General features: G+C 46.2%; 1 protein-coding gene and 2 long non-coding RNA genes across 3 annotated transcripts; all 3 read right to left on the bottom strand.

Annotated features, from left to right (window-relative positions):
* Positions 1-3,937: 3,937 nt before the first annotated feature.
* Positions 3,938-7,409, bottom strand: LOC119395100 (uncharacterized). Its single transcript, XM_037662393.2, has 7 exons — positions 7,313-7,409; positions 7,136-7,198; positions 6,959-7,021; positions 6,782-6,844; positions 6,605-6,667; positions 6,427-6,501; positions 3,938-4,920 (listed from the first exon to the last, which is right to left on the bottom strand). Exons 1-7 carry the CDS (start codon positions 7,407-7,409, stop codon positions 3,938-3,940), a joined length of 1,407 nt encoding a protein of 468 aa, XP_037518321.1.
* A 160-nt stretch (positions 7,410-7,569) lies between these two features.
* Positions 7,570-8,919, bottom strand: LOC119393022 (uncharacterized). The gene is made up of 5 exons (XR_007416228.1): positions 8,841-8,919; positions 8,437-8,493; positions 8,305-8,364; positions 7,971-8,035; positions 7,570-7,815 (listed from the first exon to the last, which is right to left on the bottom strand). It is a non-coding gene; the product is annotated as an uncharacterized LOC119393022 (long non-coding RNA).
* Positions 8,920-24,761: 15,842 nt separating this feature from the next.
* Positions 24,762-26,239, bottom strand: LOC119394443 (uncharacterized). Its single transcript, XR_005184134.2, has 3 exons — positions 26,165-26,239; positions 25,558-25,688; positions 24,762-25,429 (listed from the first exon to the last, which is right to left on the bottom strand). It is a non-coding gene; the product is annotated as an uncharacterized LOC119394443 (long non-coding RNA).
* Positions 26,240-27,588: the final 1,349 nt, after the last annotated feature.

The raw sequence follows: 27,588 nt of genomic DNA, 5'->3' as shown, positions 1-27,588 counted from the left end.
ACCAATTGCTGAAGCAACTGAAGCAGCATTGGAAGTCTGAGGCAAAGCGCTAAGGCAAGAAATAAGCAAGCTTTCTCAAACCACTAAAGAGTTAATAAAAAAACAACAGATGGAAGTAACTGTACCTCAAAAGAGATAAAAATAGAAGCACCAAAGCGGGATAAGCGAAGGATAAGCATGGCAATGTTATTAGCAGCTTGAGTTGTAGGAAAGGTTGCAGTTCTATAGACATGCCATCTAACCTCGAGTAAAATTAAAGTCAAAGCGAACGCTGAAGCTCCGTGTGTAACTGCCCTACGAGCTTAGGCAGCACCAGGCATGTAGCATAGAAAAGCAAATGGAGAAGACAGCATAACAGTTGAGGTTTCATACTAAAGCTTGCGATCCTCTACAAACAATGCCTCAAGTCTTCAAGTGAACCATTAGATTGGGAAAATGCCATTATTGTTCAATACACATGAAGGGAGATGTAAAAATGATGTGAAGAACTGCAGCCTTACGTGGTAGTATGCAAAATATTTACGAATAGTTTAAGAGACACACTGGACTAATCAATGTTGAGCAAGCTGTCTTCGGGGAAGAGTACTCTACAATGGATCACATCCGTGTACTCAATCATAGTTCTGAAATGTACCGAATACAAGAAAACTCTTGGTAGGCATTTTCAGCTCGTGACTGGCAGTTTATTGCTGCCCCTTAAGTGAAATCATTGTAATTTGGCAACACCAACGTATGCGACTGAAACTTGGAAACAAAATAACGAACCATGCAACAGTGAAGGAGCAGAAAATATCAGGTGGCCCGATACCAAAAGATCAGAGGACTGTCGGCGAATTAGCAAACAAACAGAGGAAGCAAACAAGGATCAGCTGAAGCCATGGAATGGATACCACAACATGGGAAATGTAGCTGGAAATTGTGAGCTATTAATTGCAGGCATAAAATGGAATTGGCTCACATAGGATAGGGCAAATTGAAGGTAATTGGAAGACGCCTATTGTACTGCAGGGGACATAAAGTAGGCGAGTGGCTTGAGTTCAGGCCGGATGCAGAGGTGCATTTCGCCATGGTGAATGTGTGAATGTTTTCACACAGTGCATGGCATAAACACCAAGAAACATTTTCCATTACATGCCTCATTGCCTTTCTCTCAAAAGGAGCACTAGTTCTTAGCCATTACATTGCGCTTTAAGACCTCTAATTGCTATGCTGGCCATGGTTAGGGCTAAACAATGTGTCAGTGAAATAAACTTCTGAATCACAGCAATGAATGAAAGGGACACACATGACACGTGGTTGAGTGCAAATAAGCAACGGTGTACTCTGCGTAGCTGCAATTACTGGTGTCAGTGCATGCACTGACAACAGTATCGTCACAACACAAAGTACGCGGTGCAGCTCAAAGCAAGCAGTATAAAAGAAAGCGCCCATACCAAGTAGGTTAACTTCGCATACCAGCAAAGGGAACCCTTTGTTAACTGTCAGTGCCATTACAGATTTCCCTATTGGGCAGAGTGAAGCGTTGCTTATTGGCACTTGTCGAAATGTCATGCATGTCCTTATTATGCATTGATGCAATTCAGGAGCCCATTTCACTGAAATATGCTAAGTAGCCCCAACCACAGCAAGTGTAAGTCAAAGCACAATGCAACGGCTATGGACCAGTGCTCCTTTAGAAAGTATAGCCTTACCAGGCATGCAGAGGAAAATGGTTTTCAGCCCTGAAGCTATGTCTGCCTTTTTCATGGTGCCACAGCGCACGCAGCCATCCCCTAGTGATCTGGCGATCTCTGTCGTCCCAGATCACCACGCAAAACTCTGGCCGCCAACCGTAACCTACAGAAATGGCAGGGGGCCCGTACAGAAAGAATGAAAATGTAGATTCTGCATCTGGCCTACATTATACTGAATAAAGAATGTATTATAAGCTCACAAAACCAAGAGACAACACAGTGAGAAGTTAGTGCACCTTCCAACACCAACAATGAGCGAAACAACAGAAGATCAGCACATGCTAAAAAAAAACTTGACCGAAAGGCAAGCTGAAAAATGATAAAGCCACATACTTCATGCATACTAGAATTAGACAGGACATTTAAGTTTCCCACTTACAGCTGTCACACTAGTTTCTGAAGTTTTCTTTTTGCAGCTGATTTCAACGTTTTAGTTTTGCTTAACTCTCTGTTCTTGAATCTCAGAAACCAGAGTATCCTGATTCGAACGTATATTTGCAGGAACAACTTATGACAGTCTTCACTGCAAAATGGCCCTTCACGAATCTGCAGTCCCAGGTCAAGAAGTTTGTGAGAAACTCCTACAAGGTGTGCAACAGCACCAATTTGTGCAGAGAATAAGCCCTCCAGTTTACCAACAAAAGAGAGTGCTGCCTCAGTTGGCACAGTTAGATGTCCAAGTGGCTTGCCCTCTATCTCCACTGCTCGAAACATCATGTATATCTGACTCTCTGAAGACAATTCCTGGCTACTGTTTTTAAGCAGAACTGTACATTTGTCGCATGCCTTTTTCTTAAGGAACATGTGTACTAAATAACCAGACACATAACAAACTATGTTCGCCTCAAGCACATCAACTGGTTCATTTCCAGACAAAGGGTCCGAAATGTCCTCAATGCTCTTGTCTGCACTCTTTTGCTCAGATCTGAATAACGAACAGTCTGATCGAGATAGTGACAGCTTCCTCAGCTCACTTAGAAGAGCTGCTTTGTCCTCCTCACAGTTACTCTGGTCCGAAAGTTTGAAAAGTTTGCCCACGATAATACGCTTCAGGCCAGCAGCAAACTGGTAAGGGTTAGGTGTCTCGTTGCACCCATGCTGCTGGCGAACAATTCCAAACATGTTCTCCAAGACATCCTGGTTTAAGGGACTATACACGCGCTATCCGCACACCCGCTCCGCACGTGGCGGGACACCTGCCGGCCGCAAACGGAGGAGGAAAAACCGGAACGACGCCAATCGTCGCACACGGGGTACCGGTTTTTCCTCCTCCGTTTGCGGGCGGCAGGTGTCCCGCCACGTGCGGAGCGGATGTGCGGATAACGCGTGTATAGTCCCTAAACAGCGCGTCAACAGGAATTGAAAATTAAATGATTCCTGTAGCTCTGACCAGAGCAAAATTACTGCCTTGATTGTCACTTGCCAGCCTTGTATGGTTCGTGGTTGGCGAGGTGCATTGAACTGCCATGACTTAAAGGAACCGACAACTGATTTTTCTCGACCCAGTTTTTTACGGCGCGACAGGAAGCTTACCATTCGTAGCGTTTGTAGCTGCAGTGGTTTATCATAAAATCAGGTAGTTATTTTATAAGCAGTATTTTTCGATCTGAAAGGCCCCAAACACGCATGAAGGCTTGCTCCAGCAATGCTGAGAATTTATAGCAATGCCGCTAGCCCTTGCGAAAGCTGTCGTTGTTCTGCTTTCGCCGGAGTTAGTGTAGCTATGCTTAACCACCTTTATTTTGAGCTTTACTACCATTTTTGAAAATAGCAAGCTGTTACAATGAGATGATGTGGCTCTATACACCTTCTCGGTATTTGTACAGCGTTGTGTGCGCCTGCGCCCAAGGTTCCCTGCGCCTGTGTCATGGATGGCTTGTCCCGGCATGGGATCATACGCCAAGCGAAGGCAGCGCCACTTTGTTGCATACAACTAACGCAGGGCTATATGCACACTTTTATGGAATATCTTTTAATATAAAGAAATGAACACTATTTCAGTACAACAGAAAAGTCATCGAACACGTACACCAATCAACGGTCACGTGACCGGCTCCATTGGACTGTTTATGATTTTGCTGCCAGAGGCGCCAAAGGTCATTTTTCGCGACTTTCAATGAAGAAATAAAATATAAATCCACCTCTCACGAGATAAACAGGGTTGGTTTGAGTCAATGCGACGGACAATCTTTCCATCAGTGCAGTCATCTCGTTTCATGCTCTGGGCAGTTGACGGTCCCTTTAATCCAGGAAATGCAGGAATTTAGGAAATTTATATGCTCAGTTTGTTCACTGATAGCGTGCCTCATCTTCCTTTCTCTGATATGGACACATGAGCTATTTGATGTGTCAAATAGCTGGTCCATTCTTTCGACAAATTCAGCTGTTTTTGTGGCCTCTGGTGGAAGAACAGTGAAGGCTACAAAAGCTTCAATTGCTAGGTAAACACTGTTGCTAAAAGCCTGCGAAGCAAACTTCACTTTCATATTGCCAAATGGGCTCTCGTATATATGTTTATCAGTCAACTTCGGAACATACTTCAGCTTCAAGTGGTGGGTAGACTCATACAATGTTCTTATGTGCTTCCAAGATACAATGTCTGCAACGATTTGAAGGTCATGCTTCCGCAGGTTATTCCTTGTGCATTTTAGCAGGTGAGGCACATCAAAAATGAAATATACTTTAGTCTCTTCAATGACAAAGAATGGCCTATCAGGACTTACACCGAGTGTTTTTGCAACCACACAATTGCTCCCACCTTGGTCACATACTAGTGCTTTTACAAAGAGGTTGCATAATTTTAGTCTGCTGATAAGCTGCTTAAGTAAGAGTAAAAAGGGTCCTGAACGAACTGTGCCATCCCCTGTTAAGAAAGCTACAGGCTGAACCCATTTTTTGGCTATTCCTCTTAGCAGCACGAGCATTGCAGTATTCGCTACACTGCCAGTCCTTTCTCTCCCATCGTCAACATACCCATGTATAACATCTTCTTTAGGGTCATATTGCAAATTTCTTTTTAAAGAAATTTCATCAAATACCAAGCAACAAGCTCTTTCTGTTAAAGGCCAATTTTTGGTTTGTTCTTTGATGAGATCAAGTACAGCAGGCAACAAACCAGGTCTTATGGCAATAGCAGAGAGCCATGTCCTCAAGGTTCTAACAGTTGGAAGGCTGAGGAACTTGGAAAGATATTACAGCGAAAGCTGTTATGAGATCATTTCACCGGCCGTTTTTGGTGCCGTAGTTGTCCGCCGCCGCCGCCGCCGCCGTCGCCGCCGGTGTCCGTAACCAGTATCGCTCGAAATAAGAAAAAAAACTAAATAAGAAAAAAATTCCAGGATGGAACGAGGTTCGAACCTGGGCCCTCTGCGTGGGAGCCCAGTATTCAACCTCTGAGCTATGCCGGTGCTTGAAACTGCTTTGCAAAAAGGTCCTATAGAGGCTTCATGTCGGGAAGGAACCACATTGGCATGTGCAATATAGCGTGGTAAAAGAGTAGAATAAGCACCAAGCGTCGCACAACGCGAATTCTGTAACCAGGCGTCACACAATGCGAATTGCGCAACGAGTAGGTTGTTGAATGCTTCCAACCCCTTACAAAGAGCTCTGCCATAATTCTTCATCGTCATCACGCACAGCATCAACAAAGTGCGCATAATGCCTTACATGCGTTTAGCAGGTACCAACGCTCTCCGTAGAATGACGAAAAATGGCACAGTGCCTGCTGCCCTACTTCTAAAAAATTACAATGATTTATAGCGTAGTGGGTTCCTCGCAAGTGCACTTCTGTTGGTTGCCAAGGAAGCCCACAAGGCTCCCATGATCCATTTCCTCAGGGTCTCAATAAAGTCAATTCTCTCTCTCTCGCTCTACGTTTCTCCGGTTAACGTATGTTATAAAGCGTGGTGGGACAGTTAAATAACGACCGGGCGTCACACAATATACATTACGTAACTAGTGGGTCATTTAAAGCTTCCAACCCATTACAAAGGGCACAACCATGATTATTCATCGTCATCAACCGCCGCATCAACAAACCGCACATAATCGCTTACATATGGTACCTCGCTTCTCCGCAGAACAACGAATAATGTCGTGCTGGGTGCTTCCCAACTTCCCAAAAATTACGCTTTGTGGCGTAGTGGGTACGTTGCTAATGTACCTGTATTAGTAGCCACAGGAGAGTTTATAACGGGCTCTAGAAATGCCGCTCTTCCAGCTTTCGCTGTGACTGGGCTGCGCTTTCCGCGCAGGCCTGGCGTTTTTTTTTGTAGGCCTTTGGACTTGAAAAATAAAGATTCAGAGCAAACTTTCGGAACGGCATGGGCCAACGCCTTCCGTGCTTTCTAAGCGGCTGCAAGTGCATTTGAACTTTCAGTATCTCCAAGAAATCTTTGCTAAGGTATTTTCCAGCTTCAGAAATGATCAGTGTACATGACAGGGTTCGCTTTACAGGCCTTTTCAGCCTTGCGATGATCTGACGAAGGCGCATGTTTTCGTCACGGTAGTGCTGCAACCTCTTCTGCGTGCGTGGCGTTGGCACCTTCCGGACCCTGGTCCTGGCCTTTCTTGGTGTGCCTGGAGGATACACGGAGAAAGCAATGAAATCCAAGTGCAGAAAATCTCAATATTTAATAATTCCACTGTTCTATTTCTGTCTGTTCAGTTAAAAAGTGGAAACTTTTTAACTTACTCTGTATAGGTATGGTGCCCACAAATTGCTGTCCTGTAGCTGCTGTTCCAAATGATGTAGATGGCTTGGATAGGACTACAAGGAGGGGGCAGACAGATCATTTGCAACCACTCAAGCAAGAGAAAGATCGTCACATGCAATACTATTTGTAGTTAAGCAAGCAGGGCATGAAACTCACCGTCCATGGGAGAAGCAGCCTTTGGGCTCGACACAGATGGCTCTGGAGAGAAGTCTGGCAGTTCTGGAAGCATGCGGGAAGAGAGGAGGCCGGTCATGTTGTGTAACCACTCAAGCAAGAACAAAATCGCCACATGGAATACTATCTGCAGTCAAGCAAGCAGGACATGAAACTCACCGTCTATGGGGGAAGCAGCCTTTGGGCTTGACACAGATGGCTCGGGAGAGAAATCTGGCAGTTCTGGAAGCATGCGGGAAGAGAGGAGGCAGGTCATGTTGTGTAACCACTCAAGCAAGAACAAAATCGCCACATGGAATACTATCTGCAGTCAAGCAAGCAGGACATGAAACTCACCGTCTATGGGGGAAGCAGCCTTTGGGCTTGACACAGATGGCTCGGGAGAGAAATCTGGCAGTTCTGGAAGCATGCGGGAAGAGAGGAGGCAGGTCATGTTGTGCAACCACTCAAGCAAGAACAAAATCGCCACATGGAATACTATCTGTAGTCAAGCAAGCAGGACATGAAACTCACCGTCCATGGGAGAAGCAGCCTTTGGGCTTTGCACAGATGGCTCGGGAGAGAAGTCTGGCAGTTCTGGAAGCATGCGGGAAGAGAGGAGGCCGGTCATGTAGTGTAAGCACTCAAGCAAGAACAAAATCGCCACATGGAATACTATATGTAGTCAAGCATGCAGGACATTAAACTCACCGTCCATGGGAGAAGCAGCCTGTGGGCTTGAGACAGATCGCTCGGGAGAGAAGTCTGGCAGTTCTGGAAGCATGCGGGAAGAGAGGAGCCCGGTCATGTTGTGCAACCACTCAAGCAAGAGCAAAATCGCCACATGGAATACTATCTGCAGTCAAGCAAGCAAGACATATGGAACTTACCACGCGTAAAATTCTTGATGTGGACGGCTGGGACGGGTAGTCTGGCACTTCTGGGAGCCCAGAGAAAAAGAGAGGAGGCAGGTCACACATGTGCATTACTCTAGCCGCTACAAAATGATTGATAGAATCTTATCTATAGTGAAGCGAACAAGGCATGTAACTTACCATGCGTGGCAACTCTTGATGTGGACGGCTGGGACGGGTAGTCTGGCACTTCTGGGAGCCCTACAAAAAGAGAGGAGGCAGGTCACATTGTGCACTACTCTAGCAGCTGCAAAATTATTGATAGAATCTTATCTATAGTGAAGCGAGCAAGGCATGGAACTTACCAGGCGTAGAAACCCTTGACGTGGACGGCTGGGACGGGTAGTCTGGCACTTCTGGGAGCCCAGAGAAAAAAAGAGGAGGCAGGTCACACATGTGCATTACTCTAGCCGCTACAAAATGATTGATAGAATCTTATCTATAGTGAAGCGAACAAGTCATTGCGTGGCAACTCTTGATGTGGACGGCTGGGACGGGTAGTCTGGCACTTCTGGGAGCCCTACAAAAAGAGAGGAGGCAGGTCACATTGTGCACTACTCTAGCAGCTGCAAAATTATTGATAGAATCTTATCTATAGTGAAGCGAGCAAGGCATGGAACTTACCAGGCGTAGAAACCCTTGACGTGGACGGCTGGGACGGGTAGTGTGGCACTTCTGGGAGCCCTACGAAAAGAGAGGAGGCAGGTCACATAGTGCAACCACTTGAGCAGCTACAAAATGATTGATAGAATCTTATCTATAGTGAAGCGAGCAAGGCATGGAACTTACTAGGCGTAGAAACCCTTGACGTGGACGGCTGGGACGGGTAGTCTGGCACTTCTGGGAGCCCTACGAAAAGAGAGGAGGCAGGTCACATAGTGCAACCACTTGAACAGCTACAAAATGATTCATAAAACTTACCATGCACGGAAGTTAATGTGGACGGCTCGGACAGGTAGTCTGGCAGTTGTGGTTGCGCTGGAAAATGAAAGCTGGCACGTTAACACTGCACGAATACATTCACGTAAAAATGTCGATGCGTTATAGTAAACTCCTGATGGAATGAGCTTGAGGCTAATTCTTAGATGTCAGGAGCAATGTGGGAGTTGGTTGGTGTTCCGTAACCTCAGTGTACAGAAAATGTGCTTTAATATGGACTACTTCATTGTTGATGTGAGCTTTTGCTGTGACTACAATCGCTGGGCCTGTTTACTGTTCAGAGTTCCGGCATCCCGGCCAGCTCATTCAGGTCCAAATTTGTGCATCTCGAGATTCATCAAGATGTACACCATAAGTAAATATGTACAGGCACTGAACAGGCTCACCTGAAGTGCTCGGCAGTATGCAATAGATATGGTCACCATACACAGCATGTGACTGTTGAACATTTCCTGTGCTGTATCCTGCAAAACAGAGCAATGTTGTTGGTACTGTTGCTGATGTTAACTTTTTTTTACCAGAATGGAGTATACTAGGAATCAGTGTTGTACGTTATTCTGGTCAGTGCACACGTACAAAGACAGCTGAATTACTGGGCATGAAAACTTGCCATAGTCTGTAGGGGCTTGTACAGTAGGCTCCTGCTTGTCTTGGATGGCTGCTGTTACTGCTGTTACTTGCTGTGAAGGGATGGCAGGGGCTGCTGCTGAAAAAATGAGGTTAAGTTTTGTAAATTACACAAAAGCAATGTTCACGCTATAGCAAAGAAGTGAAAGCCAACCAGCTAGGCTAACTGGTGTATTTAGCTGTTGGCCTTCACTCCTTTGCAATAGCATGTACTTCTACCAGTTAACATAGTGGTGTCCCGAAACAGTAGTCATCTTGTGAGTTTGATGCAACAGCTGTGGGTATGCTGCAAACTTCAAAAAAAGAAACAGTTAAAACAGTAGGCATGATTGAGACACTGAACCAACAGCCCTAGAAACTGCCATGCTTTGTTAGCACACATGGATTTGGAAAGTAACTTGGTACTTCACTTGGTTTCAGGGACCCGGTTCCACAAGCAGATATATCCCTGGCACTGGAAGTGCCAGTTGCAGATATAATAATTTAAAAAATACCTTGAGATGGTTGGGGTCCTTCGTAAAACTCTGGAAAAAAAAATTTTTTCAGTAGCTTTTTAGGGGACAATTGTCATGTGCGGGGGAATATGCAAAAGCGCAGAAGTACAGTGTGTTATATTCAGCAAATAGAGTAGTGTGCTTACTTGCTAAAACAAAATTTCTTATGCTGGATCACAGACTGGCACAATTGGTACTGCAGTAGACTTGAGCCTCTTACGAATTCCAAGGGATCTAGCTCCTGGCTGTAGGAACGTTATGGGTGTGAAGTGATCTTCACACAGTTTCTTCCTGCGCACTTCTTTTGGTGAGACATCCTTTAAGTCTGGTTTGTTGGCGTACTCAATCCAAGCGTTCACTCTGCAGATAAAAAAAAAGTGAGTACTCCTAAAATGGAAGAGTCAGAACAGTTGAGGTGCAAATTCGTTAACCCCTTCAGGCATGAATTACAATGGACTGTTCACAAATGTGTCAGTCACGCAACAAAATTCCAAGGCACTCAATAATGCATTCCAAGAAAGAAAAGGCAGTAATGTGTTGTTTTGCACAAACAGTGTAGAATGTCTGAGGCTCTAAATGCATGCGCTATTTGTTTTTGATAGCATTCATTTCGAGCAAGGAAAAATGTGGCACGTCAAACAGCTTGTTGAGCATCATAGCGCATTCAGCAAAGTGATCCGCTACAGTCTTGCACAGTATATGGAGGTTAAATCAAGACATACTGACTATTCACAGTTCCAAAGAACTAGCAACAATAAGATGTGTCCACCTGCGCATGAAGGAGCATAAGTGTAGACAACACTGTTATGATGCAAAAATTTTTTGACATTAGCCAAAATGTCCTTAGCTGAAACGTAGAGCAGCCTCCGCCACTATGCTTGTTTCAAGGGGTTTATAGGCTTGTGCGAAGAGTAAATTTTAGGTTCGAAGCAAATTCGAAGCAAATATTGATTTGGCCTAATAATTTCAAATCGAATTCGAATAGTTTATGTCACATATTATAAAGAATAATGAGCATATTTGTCATGACCTAACTAACCTGCACAATATTTTTTTTAATTGAAACAAGGCACGTGCAAATGTCATTCTTTTTGGTTCAAAGGAAGGGGAAGCAACTGAATAGTAGCAGAATTTGACTTTCGGTAGAATGCACTGAAACCTGTAAAAGACGTTACGTTTTAAAATTTACTATACTTAGAGCCTATAAGCCGGTATAACAAGCTTTTAAACTTAAAAAAATTCGGCAGATCCCACGTACCGTGGGAGTTGATGTTATGCGAAGCATGCGGAGGGTAGGTGACTGCGGCGTAACTTTTTCTACTACGACACGTTATAAAATGACGCTAACAATTTGTATAAATTTTATACGCACACACACACACACACACACACACACACATATATATATATATATATATATATATATATATATATATATATATATATATATATTGAAAAGCTGCATATGTGTTATATAACCAGTTGTTTACGGTTGGGTAACGCTGCCAATGGCAACGTATTTCTGGTATTACCAACACCAGAAGCGATAAGCTGATATGTAGTGATTATACGTGTCCCGAGAACGCACGCACGTTTCACGAACCCGTGTGCATGTGTGCAAGAAGTTCTTGACAGGTCTTGAGCAAGGGCATCATCACCGTGATCAGTGAGCACCAGCAGCTGGTCATCACTTGTTATAGGATCCGGTCGTGATCGTGGTGACGAGGGGCCCATGTGTAGTGAAGTATGTGGTATAGTAGGGCTGTTGGAATTCGTGGATGCCTCGGTTATTTTATCGACAAATTGTCTGTCGACAGAGCCCGCGACAGGTCGGAACCTGAAGCCACCCTTCGCGTTGGTGAGGTATAGGCCGTCCAGGCTACTAGGCCTGGACAGTCCTACGTAGACCAACATCAGTGGATGGTGTTTGTCGTATTCGTAGACTACCTGGGCGTGCGCATGCGTGCCGTCGATGCGCTTAAGGGGTCTACTTTTCGTGGTTTTCTCCGAAATAAAATCAGTTTATGTTTAGCGCTCGCCCTGTGTTCTTATTCTCTTCTCAAGATTTCTTTCCTTTTCACTGTTGCGCTAAAAGAAATTTCGTGTGTGATTCAACACCAACCCGCGCCCAACAGGAAGTTTTATTCTAGCGGCTGTTTCTTCGTTCAAAATGAGTATCTATCAACTCCCAATTCAAGACGCTAATATAGTTATGCTTAAAGGAACACTGACACAAAAATGTTGCATCTTGTTTTTTCTGTTGCACGGCTGGAAAGCTCGTTTGCTCGAGCGCGCGACGGTTAATAGACGGTTTTATAGCGCCCAGTCGCAGTTTCGGTTTCGGAGAGCGCCGAGTGAGGCGATAATAATAATATCTGGGGTTCAACGTCCCAAAACCACGATATGATTATGAGAGACGCCGTAGTGGAGGGCTCCGGAAATTTCGACCACCTGGGGTTCTTTAACGTGCACCTAAATCTAAGTACACGGGCCTCAGACATTTTCGCCTCCATCGAAAATGCAGCCGCCGCGGCCGGGATTCGATCACGCGACCTTCGGGTCAGCAGTCGAGCGCCATAACCACTAGACCACCGTGGCGGGGCCGAGTGAGGCGAGACCCAGAGTGGTTTGTATCGGTTTCTTTTGTTTTCCTTTGTTCTGCGATGCTCCCCTTACTCAATGCTCTCCATGGGGCCTGTAAGGTACTTTTAAATAAATAAATAAATAAATAAATAAAGGTAGCTGGCTACGTGAGCACATGAGCACCGCGTTCTGTTGTCAACTAAGGCTGCATGCCTGAGTGCTGAAACGCTGTAAATATGCGCGACCCCCCAAAAATGCCCTGCCGAGGCAAGGACATCAGCCTTTGTACTACCGTGCAAGTCTGCCCCCTCTTTCTGTTGAAAAGATCGGCGAGGAGAGAGCGCTCGCAAGGATTGTAGCAGTAAACACAAACTCGCGACGCAGGTGGCGGTTGGTTGTTTAGACGCGTTTCGCGTGCATTGGCGCAATACGCACTTTCAAATTGATTTTAAATATGTTCTAGGTTATATTATTCATTGATATTTCGCAGATGATGCGTGTGTGTCCACACAAATCTATCCCGCAAGATATCTCGCCTTCAAATTTTTGTGTCAGTGCTCCCTTAAGCTGCTACCAGTTCCATTGACAGTGCGTCCCCCGAACGACAGGTTCCTCGTTAATGAGGCCTGACAACCCCACAATAATTTTTGAAAAGCTTTTCGTGGTGTTGGGGTGGCCTTTATTGGAATGAGAAGAGGCAAAAGCACAACGACCGGGAAAGAAGGAGCGGTATTTGAGAAATATATGTGTGCGTCTACAATCTACACGTTTTTGTTTATGAGGTTGGAAGGACAAGGAATTGACTGCTATGGCTGCTCAAGTTAAAAAAAAAGAACAAGAAAAAAAAAGGAGCTGAGTCTGTCGTTCACTGCTATGGCTGCTCAATTAAAAAGAAAAAAAAATTCGGCGTCTGGCGCGTCCAAAAAACGGCGGGAACCCCCTGTCGAGCCCACCGCCGCCGTGGCGCCACAAGTGAACCCCACTGACACATATAGAGAGACGGCGCTGTGAGCAAGTGTGAAGCTCAGTAAATGCTGATAAGGTATTTTGATACTAGAGTCGATTTTCTCGTATGGGTAGTTGTGATGACGTCAGGGACCAAGACATTCAAGATGCCGCTTTGGCGTCACCGACGCAGCCATGGAGGGGTGCGGCCAGGGCCGTACCCAGGAATTTTTTTCGGGGGGTGTTTGCGTGTATAACGGCTAACGTTGGCAACTAATGGTCGCTGTGAAGGCGTGAAAGTGTTTTAGTGCCACCCGAAAAGTTAAAGCATTCAAAAATTTCGGGGGGTGTCAGAACCCCCTCAACCCCCCCCCCCCTGGTTACGGCCCTGGGTGCGGCCATGCAGACGTCGCGATATTTTGCGTGAGCACGTGGCGAGAAGCTCATACCTTGTCGTGACGTCTGAGTACAGTAGGAACTGGAACTACCTTTAAGAACACATTGTAACTAATTTTTTAGAGTGCACCCACGCTTATCAGTACATTTTCTAGGCCCTTGAGGGATTCACCTTTCTGACGCGAAAAAGGAGCGCAACACCAAGGAGGTTTAAACAAATGGCATGTGTGCAGTAGGGTAGCCAGAAATATTTCCTTGGGGAAAGGGGGGGGGGGGTCAAGTGTATGTATACACACACATGCGTCTTTCAAATGTCTTGTTAGTTTTGGCGTGACACTCTCATGCAATAAATTCTACTAAAACATTGAATTGAAAATGCATAGTTGCCTTTTATGTTATAAAGTTAATATTCTATCTCACGAAGCCCCGCCACGGTGGTCTAGTGGTTATGGCGCTCGACTGCTGACCCGAAGGTCGCGGGATCGAATCCCGGCCGCGGCGGCTACATTTTCGATGGAGGCGAAAATGTCTGAGGCCCGTGTACTTAGATTTAGGTGCACGTTAAAGAACCCCAGGTGGTCGAAATTTCCGGAGCCCTCCACTACGGCGTCTCTCATAATCATATGGTGGTTTTGGGACGTTAAACCCCAGATATTATTATTATTATCTATCTCACGAAACCCAGTTTTATGAATTCCTCGATCTGGCTATCCAATTTGTGTACTCCAGTAGGTACCAATAGGTTTCAGTGTGTTATCAGCTCAAGTTAATGAAGCTATCATGGCACTAAACCCGATTTGACAGTTTTCCCAGGGGCGGTGATGATTTGTTGTCCATATAATTGCTCCCACAGGAATGCAGTAGTTGCTTTCACTTTTTAATGGATTATGCGACAGATTGCACTGATCGCTTCCTTGCAACTGTATTTCTCTGCCTGCCCACACTGCATTCATTCTTCCCATCTCTGCAGATCAGCAGCTTATCATAGGTTCACGTGAAAGACTACCTCGCCTGTATTGCCCGGACGTGGAAGCCTTCATGTTCGGGTGACATGTGGGGTTTCATGTCTGAGCTGCCCTTGTGGACTTTCACATGCCATAGTAGCTTTCATGTGTCTCAACATTACAATTTTAGATTTCTATGGATCGAAAAATCCCTTTTTTAATTTTAGGAACTTCCCAATTTAACGAAATAACTCGAGCACGGTCATGACTTTGACACATTAAGTTTCAACTGTACTTCTCTTCGTTCTCAGCATAATAATATCTGGGGTTTAACGTCCCAAAACCACGATGTGATTATGAGGAACGCCGTAGTGGAGGGCTCCAGAAATTTTGACCACCTGGGGTTCTTTAACGTGCACCTAAATCTCAGTACATGGGCCTCAAACATTTTCGCTTCCATCGCTTTGTTCTCAGCACATTTCCCACAAAATGTACTGGCTTACCATCTGGGGCAAATAGGTGACATGTTTATGTAGAGCAGTTCAAGCGAGTGAATGAAAATATGTGCAACTGTGGAAATGAAATACAATATCAGAAGCTAATTACTAAAATTTCACGTCGTTTAAGGACACAGGGTAGGGTAAAATTTTAAAAAAATCGACATTTGGGTTTTTTCCTTTCTTGGAATGTTAAGGCCTTCCTTAACAATATCCAGTGCCCCACACATTTTTGCATGTTTTGATTGAGCCAAAAGGACCAGGTTTTCGAGACCAACTGACAAGCAGCCAAGCCCCTTTTTTCTGAGACCATGTATAACCTGAGCTTCGCGGCCTCAAGTAAACTCCTGAAAAATTGAAACTGGTGGTTTCTCTGAGCTGAGCAGGTTTCTAAATATTCCGGTAACTTAAAGGCACATGGTGCAGTTTTCTTGAACGCGCGTGATATTTACCGAGTGCACTTGCCTTGCGTGTGTGAGACGCACATGGAGGCGCGGTTCTGTGCATTTATTTTGAGTTTAGTTGCGCCTTGGTTGATTTTGTTGCAATGGCAAAAGAAATTCTCGTGTTGACAAATCAAAGAGATTGTTTACAAAGAAGGTATAATTGGAAATTGACACGCTTCGGCTACTAACAGAAGCGAGACCGGACGCACCCGTGCAAGCGCTTCAGCAAGTAAGCTTTGTCCACATTCCGCATTGCCGAAAGGACAAAATGTGACTTTTAGTGACAATGACTGTGCTTTTTATTGATGTGGAGCTTTCTACAAACCGTGATTACAAGTAACTGTGTCTGCACATAATGTGGAGGAAATGCGGCACTCAAAGAGAACACAATGGATCGTGTTCCTTGGAATGGAAACCCTCAGAACTGCCACCTTTGAAACCATTCTAATTTTCAAAAAGGCCTGCATGGCCTGAGTAAACGTTCTTGAGGCCATTTTGCATATCACCAAGGCGCAACACTGGGATATGGTTGGGTGAGATCAACCGCCATCGACAGTATTTGGCCAATAGAGAGACAGAAGACATGAAATAGCAAGGCAGAGAACCAAAAAAACGCCAGGCCTGCGCTGAACCCGCAGCACAGTCACAGCGAAAGCTGGAAGAGCGGCATTTCTAGAGCCCGTTAAGCCCTCTTGGGGCTACAATACAAGTGCACTAGAAAGGTACCCACTACGCCATAAATCACCATTTTGTGAAGTTGGGAAGCGCCTACTAAGCCATTATTCGTCATTCTGCAGAGAAGCGAGGCACCAGCTGCACGTATGTAAGGCATTATGTGCACGTTGTTGACGCGACGTCTGATGACGATAAAGAATTATGGCTCAGCCCTTTGTAATGGGTTGGAATCTTTAAACGGCCCACCAGTTATGTAATTTGCATTGGGTGACGCCCGGTCGCTATTTCCCTCTCCCGTCATGCTGTATAACATACGTTGACGTGGGAGAGAGACGGGGGGGGGGGCGAAGAACTTTGCTGTGACCCCGAGGAAATGGATCATGTGCTTATGGGCTTCCTTGGCAACCAATACAAGTGCACTAGCGAGGAACCCACTATGCTATAAATCATTGTAATTTTACTGAGACCCCGATGAAGTGGATCGTGCGCTTATGGGCTTCCTTGGCAACCAATACAAGTGCACTTGCGAGGAACCCACTACGCTATAAATCATTGTAATTTTTGAGAAGTAGGGCAGCAGGCCACTGTGCCGGTTTTCGTCATTCTACGGAGAGCGTTGGTACCTGCTAAATGCATGTAAGGCATTATGCGCACTTTGTTGATGCTGTGCCTGATGACGATGAAGAATTATGGCAGAGACCTTTGTAATGGGTTGGAAGCATTCAACAACCTACTCGTTGCGCAATTCGCATTGTGTGACGCCTGGTTACAGAATTCGCGTTGTGCGACGCTTGGTGCTTATTTTACTCTTCTACCACGCTATATTGCATATGCTAATGTGGTTCCTTCCCGACATGAAGCCTCTATAGGACCTTTTTGCAAAGCAGTTTCAAGCACCGGCATGGCTCAGAATCTCTGCTTTCGGCCACGGTAGTGAACGGACGCAGGATGCAGGGCTCCGGCGGAGCGGCAACAGCGGCCCTTGCTCGCCGCGGTAACTGGACAACCGAAGAGTATCAAGTAATTCTGCCTCATCTGCCTACAGGACGCGTGGCTTTGCATACTGTATTTTTGCATGGCGACGTTCGAGCGAGACCCTATAGGGTTGAAGACTTCAGAGACGCCCTAGGCCCCACAGGACTGTTGCCGGACGTCGTTGCGCTTGGAGCCTACCAGATCAATCACGTCTGGGCGGTTACCCTGACCGGAGAGGAAGCAACGAAGAGAATGCTGTCCTTCAAAGAACTTCAGGTGAAGGGACATCGCTGCCTCATCGTAGATCCCCAGGACCGGCAGATAAAACTGCGGCTACATTGGCTGCTTCATGGAGTTGCCGATGAGGATGTGCGAACGGCGTTCGCTATTTTCGGCAATGTTGTCGAAGTGAATCGGGAACGTTGGCGTGTTGACGGCGTCAGTGACAAAGGATCGACGACCAGAACTGTGCTACTAAAGTTAAAGACTGGAATTACGGTTGAGGATCTTCTGCACCAGATACGTGTTGCGGGTGAACTGGCCCTAGTCGTGGCGCCGGGCAGGCCTATGCAATGCCTACGGTGCAAAGGAACCGGTCATGTAAGACGGGACTGCAGGGTGCCACGGTGCTCAATTTGTCGGCGATTTGGGCATCGAGACGCCCAGTGCGTGCGGTCATACGCCACTGTTACGAGCGCTGCAACGAACGACGAGCTCGGCGAACAGACCATGGACGCCGCCGAGGCCGAGGACGCGGCTAAGGGTGCAGGAGACGCGGCCAGTTCGTTGGAGGAACGCAAGGCGTTTCATCCTGGAGGGGACCATAAAGCGTCCGACACTGCGGAGAAAGAAACTACTACGGTAGATACTAACCAGGAGGACACCGCAGAAGACTCCCAGAGCCAGCCAGTGGACATGACAGCGAAAGCGGTGGCAAGACGCGAGTCGCCTAGGGCAGGGAATGACACGCGCGTCTAACACTAGCTCGGCGGTCAAGCGACCGTTGGAGAAGTCAGTGGGCACAGCCGACAGCAAGGTAGAGGGACCACCAGCGAAGGCGACACAGGCAAGGCGCTCTGGCCTCAGGATCAGGCCCAGTCTACCTGCGGGCCGAACGACTGAAAACCAAGTGGAGCTGCAAGAAAACGACGCTGCACCACCGGATGGCTCCGGAGGCGTCTAGCACTGTGCTAGACGTACACGGTAAGCACCATGCTCCGGGCCTGCCACCTTTTATTTAGTCTGTAATGATGGCTGACAACGTGTCATTGAGCTTCGCTACTTTAAATGTTCGAGGTTTAGCATCCAAGAAAAAGCAGGCTCAAGTATACCGCTTGTTAATTGACCAAGATATTGACGTGTTAGCCGTCCAGGAGACAAAAGTGGAAGGGGAGGAGGAGACCCGGAGCATGATGCTGCGTTTTACGTCGAAATATTATGCCGTTGTTAGTCACGCAAAGGGAGCTTCCGCTGGCTGTGTGCTTTTTGTTAAAAAGGTTCCGGGGTTGATCGTGCAAAACTACTTTTCTTGTGACTCAGGCAGAATAGTCATTTGTGATTTCATGACCAGCGAAATTGAATGGCGCGTCATTTGTGTCTATGCGCCGAACGTTGAGGCAGATCGAGAAAATTTCTTTGCGATGATTAAGCAACATCTACGTGCACCAAAACAGCTTGTTCTATTGGGTGATTTCAATTGTGTATTGAGCGCGAAGGATAGAATTAATAACCGTCCTGTTCGAGAGAGAAGCGTTGAAATACTCTATGAATTGCTGAATGAATCCAACTTAGATGACGTAGCTGAGTGCCTCGAAGCAGGACGTGAAGTTCGTTTTACGCATTTTCAGGGAACCAGTCATGCACGTCTCGATAGGATATACATGGCAGGGGAGACGATAGCTAAAAGCAATAGTTACGCAGTGGTACCTGTTTCTTTCTCGGATCATTGTCTTGTACAGTGTAACGTTGGACTGAAACAAAAGCACAGCAAATTTAATTGGGAATTATGGAAATTTAACGCTAAATTACTTAGTGATGACACTTTCAATAACTACGTCAGTGAGGGCATTAGGAATATCAAATTGATCAGTGGCTGTAATATTGGCGAGCAATGGGAACTGTTTAAGCAATACGTTAAAATGAAAGCCATTTCGAGATCTAGTGCTTTAAAACATGAAGAAAAAATGAAAGAAAGTGAACTTAAAGCGACGCTTCAGAACTTGATAGCACTAGAAAGTAAAGAGCCCGGTGCATTTAAAGAAGATATACGAGCGATAAAACGGAAAATTGAGCTATTTGAACAGGAACGCTACAGAGGAGCCCTTCTTCGTGCAAGAGCAGAGGCGTGGGCGATGGGGGAGACACCCACAAAGCGCGCGCTTGGAATCGAGAAATCACATGCGCGTCGTAACCAGTTAGAAGTAATAGAGGAAAATGACATCCAACTAAATACTAACAGTACTATTGCAGATGCGTTCTTCCGGTACTACAAGGGTCTCTTTGCCGCTGCATTAGTTAACGTAGAAGAGTTCAAGAACATTTTCCTAAGCCGGATGCCGCAGTTATCTCATGAAACAAAGGAGGCCTTAGAGGCGCCTATAACAGTTTCCGAAATTGAAAAGGCAATAGACAATCTCGCTCCTGGAAAGTCACCTGGGCCAGATGGTCTAGGTGCGATGTGGTATAAAGCGTTCAAAACAGAACTGTCGTCAGTCTTACAAGCTGTCTTCAAGGAAGCTTATACAACCAAAGCTTTGCCTCCGTCATTCGCCGAGACGCACACTATCCTAATACCAAAGACCGACGAAAAAGCAAAATTAAAATTAGTTACTTCATATAGGCCCATTTCGCTAACCAACACTGACTATAAAATACTAATGAAAGTATTGGCAGGCAGATTACAGTCAGTCATTACAGAATTAGTTGGTGAGCACCAAACATGTGGCATCAAGGGGCGCTCAATATTAACGAACACACACACGATGCGCTGTGTCCTTGAGTGTTGTGATGCTTTTCGTTCTGCTGTTGCAATCCTCCAGCTTGATTTAGAGAAGGCTTTTGACTGTGTACCGCACGATGTGTTATTCGCTATACTCGAACGTGTTAATGTTGGATCAGTGATTACCGAAGGAGTAGTCCTGGCGTATAAGAACTGTACTACGCGGTTAATTATTAACAAGATCCCGGGGTCTCCGATTAAGCTGGAACGTTCTGTACGCCAGGGCTGCCCAGCAAGCCCACTCTTGTTTGCACTGTACATTGAGAGCTTATGCTTGGCCATAATACATAACAAGCCATTCGCGGTTTTAGACTACTTGATACAGAAGTAAAGTTTTGGCATATGCTGACGATGTAGCAGTGTGTTGTACTACCAGAGAAAGTGTACAAGAGACAGTTGCCGTTGTTAAAAAGTTTGGAGAAATTACAGGAAGTCGGGTGAATTGGGGAAAGTGTCTCGGACTATGGCACGGAGAATGGTCATCAACCCCAGATATTTATGCTAGCGTTCGGTTTAAACATCCAGTAAAGTACCTAGGTGTGCCTTTCGAACACTACAAAGACACCAATGAATACTGGACTGAACAAATAAAACAAACGCGTGAAAGAACAGCGCAATGGAACGGCACCTGTCTCTCAATGTTTGCTAGAGCCACTGTGTGCAACATATTTTTCATGAGCAAATTATGGTATGTGATGCAGGTGTTGTATTGTACACGAGTGAATGTGCAAAAGCTTCATAGGATATTCGCTGTGTTTGTATGGGGCTCCTCTTGGGAAAGATGTAGTAGGACGAATCTGTTCAGAAGAGTAAAAGAGGGTGGACTCAGCCTGTCGCATCTATTTGTGCGGCAACTTGTTAATCGCTTTATTTTCTTTCGGGATGTTCGAGACCCCTTCTTGAGAACAGTATGCCAGTTGCGCCTTTGTCGTGTGTTGCCTAACTTTGTTGTTAGCACCGCAAGCATGCCCGGAGTCACGCGAGGTTTCTTTAAGGAAGTTGTGGACAGTGTCCGCTTTTTGTCAGTTAGGTTTTCAAGTGAATACTTGTTTTCAGTCGGTCGAAAGAAACTGCATAAAGACATATGCGACATGATTTTTCCGGTACCTATGTATAGGGTAATAAATAGTGGGGGCAAGGGTAACGATGTTCTCAAACGTGTTAAGAAAATGCAAATTCAGGCGAGCGCAAAAACCTTTTTCTTTAGGTTACATTCGGCCACCCTGCCGGTTCGGACCTTCTTAGAAGGGCGAGGAGTTTATATGCCGTGGGGTTCCGATTGTTTTATCTGCAGAAAGCCAGAAACAATAGATCATGTATTTTTGCATTGTTGGGAAGGGGTTTATTTCTGGGACGTTTTACAGAGAACGCTCAAAAAAGAACTTCCCTTGCATTCACTTGGAATAAGATTTTTACCAATAGAAAATGAGGATGGACTGCCTTTCGATCTAATAATGCTTCTTGGCCTCCATTGTCTATGGCGGGCTAGGATGGCCGGTTTCCACTGCGACCCTGACAGGAGACCTGCACGCGTGCTTTTTCGCGAAAGCATTTGTCAATATGTTGATGTACTCAACAACAAGACTTTGTCCCTGACTGGCTTTCCAGGGTTGAGCCCCTGGCTTACCTAAAGGAATTTTAGGCATGTAACTAATCATAGGTGTGCACTGCTTTGACATTGCTTCAGTTCTGTCTATTGTTGTATTTTCTGCTGTTATTCCTTTGCCGTGTTATGAAACCGGTAATACAGAAAAAAAAAGGCATGGCTCAGAGGTTGAATACTGGGCTCCCACGCAAAGGGCCCAGGTACGAACCTCGTTCCATCCTGGAATTTTTTTCTTATTTCGTTTTTTTTTCTTATTTCGAGCGATACTGGTTACGGACACCGGCGGCGGCGGCGGCGGACAACTCCGGCGCCAAAAACGGCCGGTGAAATGATCTCATAACAGCTTTCGCTGTAAAAGCACGTTCCATTGTCTAGCACCATTTGGCACAACTATCACATCACTGAGATGTGGAAACAACCCGTCTGTTCGAAACGTTTTTATTGAATGAACTCATATATAGATAGGAGCAGAAGTATCATTTTCCTGAAGTTTTTAGAAGGCACCTCAAACCTCATTCCTTCAATTTCATAATCACGCAGCCTCATGCTTTCTTTTTAACAAGCTGTTATACTTTTTAAGCCGCATTAATTTTCTTCAACTTCTTTCTGGAGACAAAGTTCACAGCCCAGCCCTCACTGTTTAGGGCAAGGCTAGCATGAACTTGTACTAGTATCAGTGGCTTGTCTCAGTCCTTGCCACGGTAGGGCGACCCGATGTGAAGCCACTAGATACATTACATAGCCCGTTTTATTGTCGCCCTATACACCACTCCTCTTTAACTTATTATGTATCACCATTACACACATAGATTGGCAAAAAGTGTGGAACTCGCTCAGGCTCTCTCATGAAATATATTTTGCCTTTAGGGCTCACTCGGACTCAGACTCGCTAAAATTTTTCTCAACCGGAATCACTCGGACTCAAGCTCACCAAAATATTGCTCACTCGGACTCACGGCTCAATCAGAGTCCGAGTGAGTGGGTGAGTCGACTCATGAGTGAGTTTGTCAACCTATGATTACATATCACATCCTCACTACTCTCACTCGAAAGCTACATTGATTTTACTCAATAACATAGCAAATAATGTCTGTCATAGTTTGAAACTGATGGCTGTTCTCACACCCACTTTGCATCATGAAACCCTACAGAAAATATAAACAAATACAATATGGCTTATCGCTATGGCATCAACGTACTTGACACTGCATCTCTTGCAAGTAGTTTTCACCCTATTTACTATCTGTTGTTTTTCAGCGTAAAATAATTTTAAAGATCCCATTAATTTCAATTGACAACAAGCCTGCTAAAGCACAGCACAGCCTACTAAAGACATGGCTTATCTGTGGTTTAAACAGAGTTCATTATGACAAAAAAAAATAAAACAAAAAAGCCACAGTTTCGCCGCAAGGGCGAAGCAATGAATGCGATAGCAAGAAAAGCGGCCCGTGATGGACGCGCTGCGACTACCGTGCGTCCATCACTACCCGGCAGCTACTAGACAGCTTTAATTTCACGTACGTAGGGACTTCTCATACGCAAACGTGAAAAGTACACGTACACTACGTGCACGGCATCTGAAACGCTTTTAGCTACACGCACGCGACGCGCGGTGAGAGCCTCCACGTTGCTCGATCTGCTGAGAATCATGAACACTGCGGTAGCTTGTTCGAGCGCCTGCGCGAGCAGACAGCGGAAGGGCAAGGTTCTCCCTGCGCAAATATAAGAAGAAGCGAGAGAGCTGGCCGACGCCTTTAAGTGCGCCCGCTAAACTTTAGCGCCCGCGCGCTCCTAGCGCCATCTCGCTGGTAATGAGAAACGCTTATAAGCGCCTCCGTCTCGGAGGACTGCAAACGGTAAAGGGTGTGTATATAACGCTCGCCGTTAGCTACCAGAGGGATGTACGTTTTGTGGAGTAGTGCTTAGCGCACCGCGCTGCGAATTCAGAGGTCGCTGGTTCGATTCCGCGCTTCGGAAGCATTTTTCTGATTTATTTTCCTTTGGGATATTGATGTATATATACATACTTATACATATACGCAGCATGACGACGGCGACGGCAAAAATCAGTCGAGACTGTCCATATAATTGCTATCGCAATAAAAAAACACCAGCTTACATCTTGCCTTATAAATCGCCTTACAAGGCATAACTAAATTTTGTTCCATAATGATAATTTTGCGCACGCATCACGAAGACACATACGAAAAGTCTGTGTCTCACACCTCCTTTCACTGCCGTAATGTTCAGTGTGTGGGGATTGAGGCTTGCCCGTCGCCATTGCGCGGGCTTTTCGCCTATTTCTGCCATCCTCATGTCCGATCATGTCGCTCCCCTCCTCCGCCGTCCTACGGCGCTGGGCGAGCGGGGGTGACGTTAAACCCCCTCACCCCGGCGCCGGATCTCGACGGTGGCGCCGCGTGCGGGTCTCGCGAGACGTTTTGCGCGGCGGGTGAGACTCTCTCTGGACCTCGTAGGGTAAGCACGCATTTTCTTTCCCGTCCGTCGGCTCCTTTGTTTGGGCTCGCTCGGACGGAGTTCGCTAACGGTGCCTTGCGCCAGCGGCGAGCGCTTACCTTACGTTGTCCTTTCCCGAACGCTAGGCTGAAGAGCGGTGCGGTGCATTCGCGCGTGGTCTTACTATATACGCCGAAACCGTACCTGTCGAAGCCAACGCGAGCGGAGTTTGCCCTTGCTCGAGCGATCGGGCCCTGTGGTCGCAGATCGTAAGAGTACGCAGCATAGTCGCGAGGGACCCGTTTTCCCTCCGCGGCGTGTCGCCGTGAGCCCTTTTGCCCGCGGAGACGTGCTAGCGGCACCCTTTGTGTTGTACTTTCGCCCGTGGCGTGGTTAAGCCTGTTTTGCTTCTTCCGCCGCCTTTGGGAGCGGGCGTTGTACTGCGTTTTGTGGAGTTGCCGCAGGCAATAAAGTGTTGCGGATTTCGAGAGCAGTACTGTGTACTTGCCGCGCTACGCTCGGCGCCTTGTTTGCGCTTGAACGTACGTGTGCAGCGGCGCGCTAGTTCACGCGAGGCGATGGCAGACGCGGCCGTGTGGCTCGCTAAGTCCGAACCCACGCTAGTGGCCGTACTCCTGTGAGGTACGTGCACACTACAAGTGATAATGCACCAAATGCAGAGAGCTCATGTTCAATTTCAGCGTTATTTGTGCTGTAATTGAATAACATCAGAGTTCCCAGTTTTGCTTATAAGCGGATTTGGGCTCCTTTTCCAAGTTGCTTGTAGAATTTTCCACTTGATTGTAAAATTTTTTGGGCTTAGTCAACTTTGTATAGATGGGCATTGAAATCAAATATACATTGGGGGCACCAAAAACTCTACTGGAAAGTATGTTAAACAGTAAACTATGTGTTTTCATACAATCGCACATATTTTCACTGCACAAAAAGAAATTGTGTTTTTTTTTTTTTGCCTCCCAGTTGTACTTGAGTGACATTTTGATAACAATTAAAACTATATTCAAGAATGAGAACATTTTCTAAACTACTGCTTCTTTGGGGCTTCTCCTAAATGTTTTGCTGCTTTTTTCGGGATGATTATTTGCTCGTTAGACTGGTAGCATATAAGGAAATTCTGAATAACACAGTAGGCAGCTAACATTTGTTGCCGATCGGAATCCCTCATGTGATACGAGATGGCTGGTAAACCATCCACAAGTACATCATCACGGGCATGAAGATCGAGATGACCTGTTGTAGCGGACGTTTAGATGTTTCACTGTGTTTGCAGAGTGCTTTCAAGAGCCGATATCCAGTCGTTGCAGGGCACTCCTGAAACAATAGAACTTACATCATTTATTGAGAGGCATGATGTTAAAGGGGAATGTTTTCCAAAACTTTAGCATAGCAAATCAGTAAACTGCAGTGTATGACACACACACCACGCACTCAAAGCGTACCTTATAAATGCTTGTAGTGCTCAAAGTAGCTTTTTTAGAAGCCGTGTCATATAGCAAGTTCCTTGTCCATTGTGTTGAGACGTGTTCACATAGAATATGGACCTCGGGCGTTGACAGAGTAGTCCAGGAGGCTGCGGCGGATAGAGAGAGAAAAAAAGGAATAGCTTTGGTTTAAACGCCAGTTTCCTTATCATACTCAACGAAACGTACACTCATATACATTTGAAACTGGTGCTACATTAAATGCAAGAATTGCGTGAACCGACACCGTGCAGGTAAAACACTTGTCCCCTTGTTTCTCCGATGTGACTGTCGTATAATGTACTTTGTGCTGAGATAAGTTAACTAAAAGCTTACATGCAAAACCTTGGTTGTGTATTCGACCACTTTTACTGCAGTGGTCTGGTTCATACGGAGGCAATGCTTTATCAAGGACAAAAATTTTCTCGAATACACGTGCTATTGACAGCAACTAGCTCCCAAGCGAAGCCACGTCGTTGAACAGAACGATTTTATCGGTGGCAGTATGCGACATGTTCAGAAGTTTAGCGTGCGACACACAAACAAAGTTACTGATAGCAAACAGACGCAACACGTCTTCACTCACCGGTCCGTCAATATCCGGGCTTCAAACGAGTGTTTATCCTGCAATGGATCCTGCGGGCGCTTCAACGGCGGATTCATTCCGCTCAGGGCCGTACCCCGGAATTTTTTTCGGGGGGGGGGGGGGGGGGGTTGCGTGTAGAACGGCTGCCATTTTTTAAGATTTATACTGGCTTATTTTCGTGAATAAAACAAGTACATCGCTTACTTGTACTAATTCGATGGTACTTTTCAATTATTTGTACCCAAATAAAGAAATTGGTATGTCAACCTCAACTTCTGGTTAAAGCAAGAAATAAGTTTGGACAATAGCACCACCAAAGCCGGGGACACCGCGACCAACGGCTCCTGATGAAGTAACACAATGTAACCGCGGTACAAAAACGGTATGTATGTGTTACAAGCTGCCACTCTAGCGTCGCCAGCGCGAGTCGGCGACGGGAATGGCAGCAGGTTAGGTCGTTCCGTACGTAAGCAGAGACAGTGAAGAGATCAGAGACGTGTGTGGGGAAAAACAAAACTCTAGTGATATTGCAGCACTGCAGAGTAGAGATGGGTCGCTCAGGAGCGAGCCAGCTCTTTTGAGCGGCTCTTTTTAAAGAGCGAGTGATCCGCGGCTCAATAAAAGTGAGCGGCGGTTCTTTGGGAAAGGGGGGAAAGCCGGTTCTCGCTCGTTCAGTGAGCCGTGCTGTACCGAACTGCTCAGATGCTCAGAGAGCCGGGGATGAGCGGTGAGCCAGTGAGCGCATGAGCCGGGTTAAGGTGGCGGTACAGTAGTGCATTGTCGGTAGCCGGTTCTCTCTCGCTCAGTGAGCCGTGCTGAACCAACGCCACTAGGTGTTGTTCATTGAACCGGTCGAGCCGCTTCGTTCGAGTTCGCGTTCCTTGAGAGAGGTACGCTGCGTAAGGTACTTTAACGCTACGCTGGCTTTCACGCCATCTATTGGGGATGACAGAAAGCAACTGCCCTTTCGTCCTTGCTTACAACAGTCGCAGCCATGGAGGAAGGAAATAACTTCCTCATGGTCGCAGCCAACAACATTGGAGAAGGGACAATCAACGTAGTCGCAGCATCCTCGCCTTCGGCTTCCTCCGCGGGTGCCAACCGGCCGCTCCATGTTGTTATCCAGAGGCGTGCACGGAAGTTTCGTAATTGGTTTCACTTTCACTTACTGGCCGACGAGTGTTGGCCGCTGCGGGCAGACTCGCGCTACTTGCTCGCTGTGTGTAAAGCCCTGGCTTCAGCTGTGTGCGGTGCACGTGGCAGTTCATCGTGAGCTGGTGCAACTCGTCGAAGACCAACAGATGAACGTAGTTTACGTCCTGGTTTTAGTGTACCGTAAAATCCCGAGCAAGTACCCCCCTACGGTGAAGGATAATCCGGCAAGATTCGGAGGGGAGTGGGGGGCCCTTGCTCGGTCATGGATA

Source organism: Rhipicephalus sanguineus, chromosome 5 (genome assembly GCF_013339695.2).
Source record: "Rhipicephalus sanguineus isolate Rsan-2018 chromosome 5, BIME_Rsan_1.4, whole genome shotgun sequence".
NCBI lineage: Eukaryota > Metazoa > Arthropoda > Arachnida > Ixodida > Ixodidae > Rhipicephalus > Rhipicephalus sanguineus.
This window is presented reverse-complemented; position numbering and strand designations above follow the sequence as displayed.

Excerpts from the sequence above, each read along its gene's own strand:
- LOC119395100 (XM_037662393.2), bottom strand. The coding sequence starts at position 7,409 with ATGACCGGGCTCCTCTCTTCCCGCATGCTTCCAGAACTGCCAGACTTC. Across the intron at positions 6,502-6,604 it reads GGCTGCTTCTCCCATGGACG|TCCTATCCAAGCCATCTACA; the intron begins GTGAGTTTCATG and ends CCCTCCTTGTAG. Across the intron at positions 4,921-6,426 it reads GGGCACCATACCTATACAGA|TTTCCAAGTTCCTCAGCCTT; the intron begins GTAAGTTAAAAA and ends CGCTGTAATATC.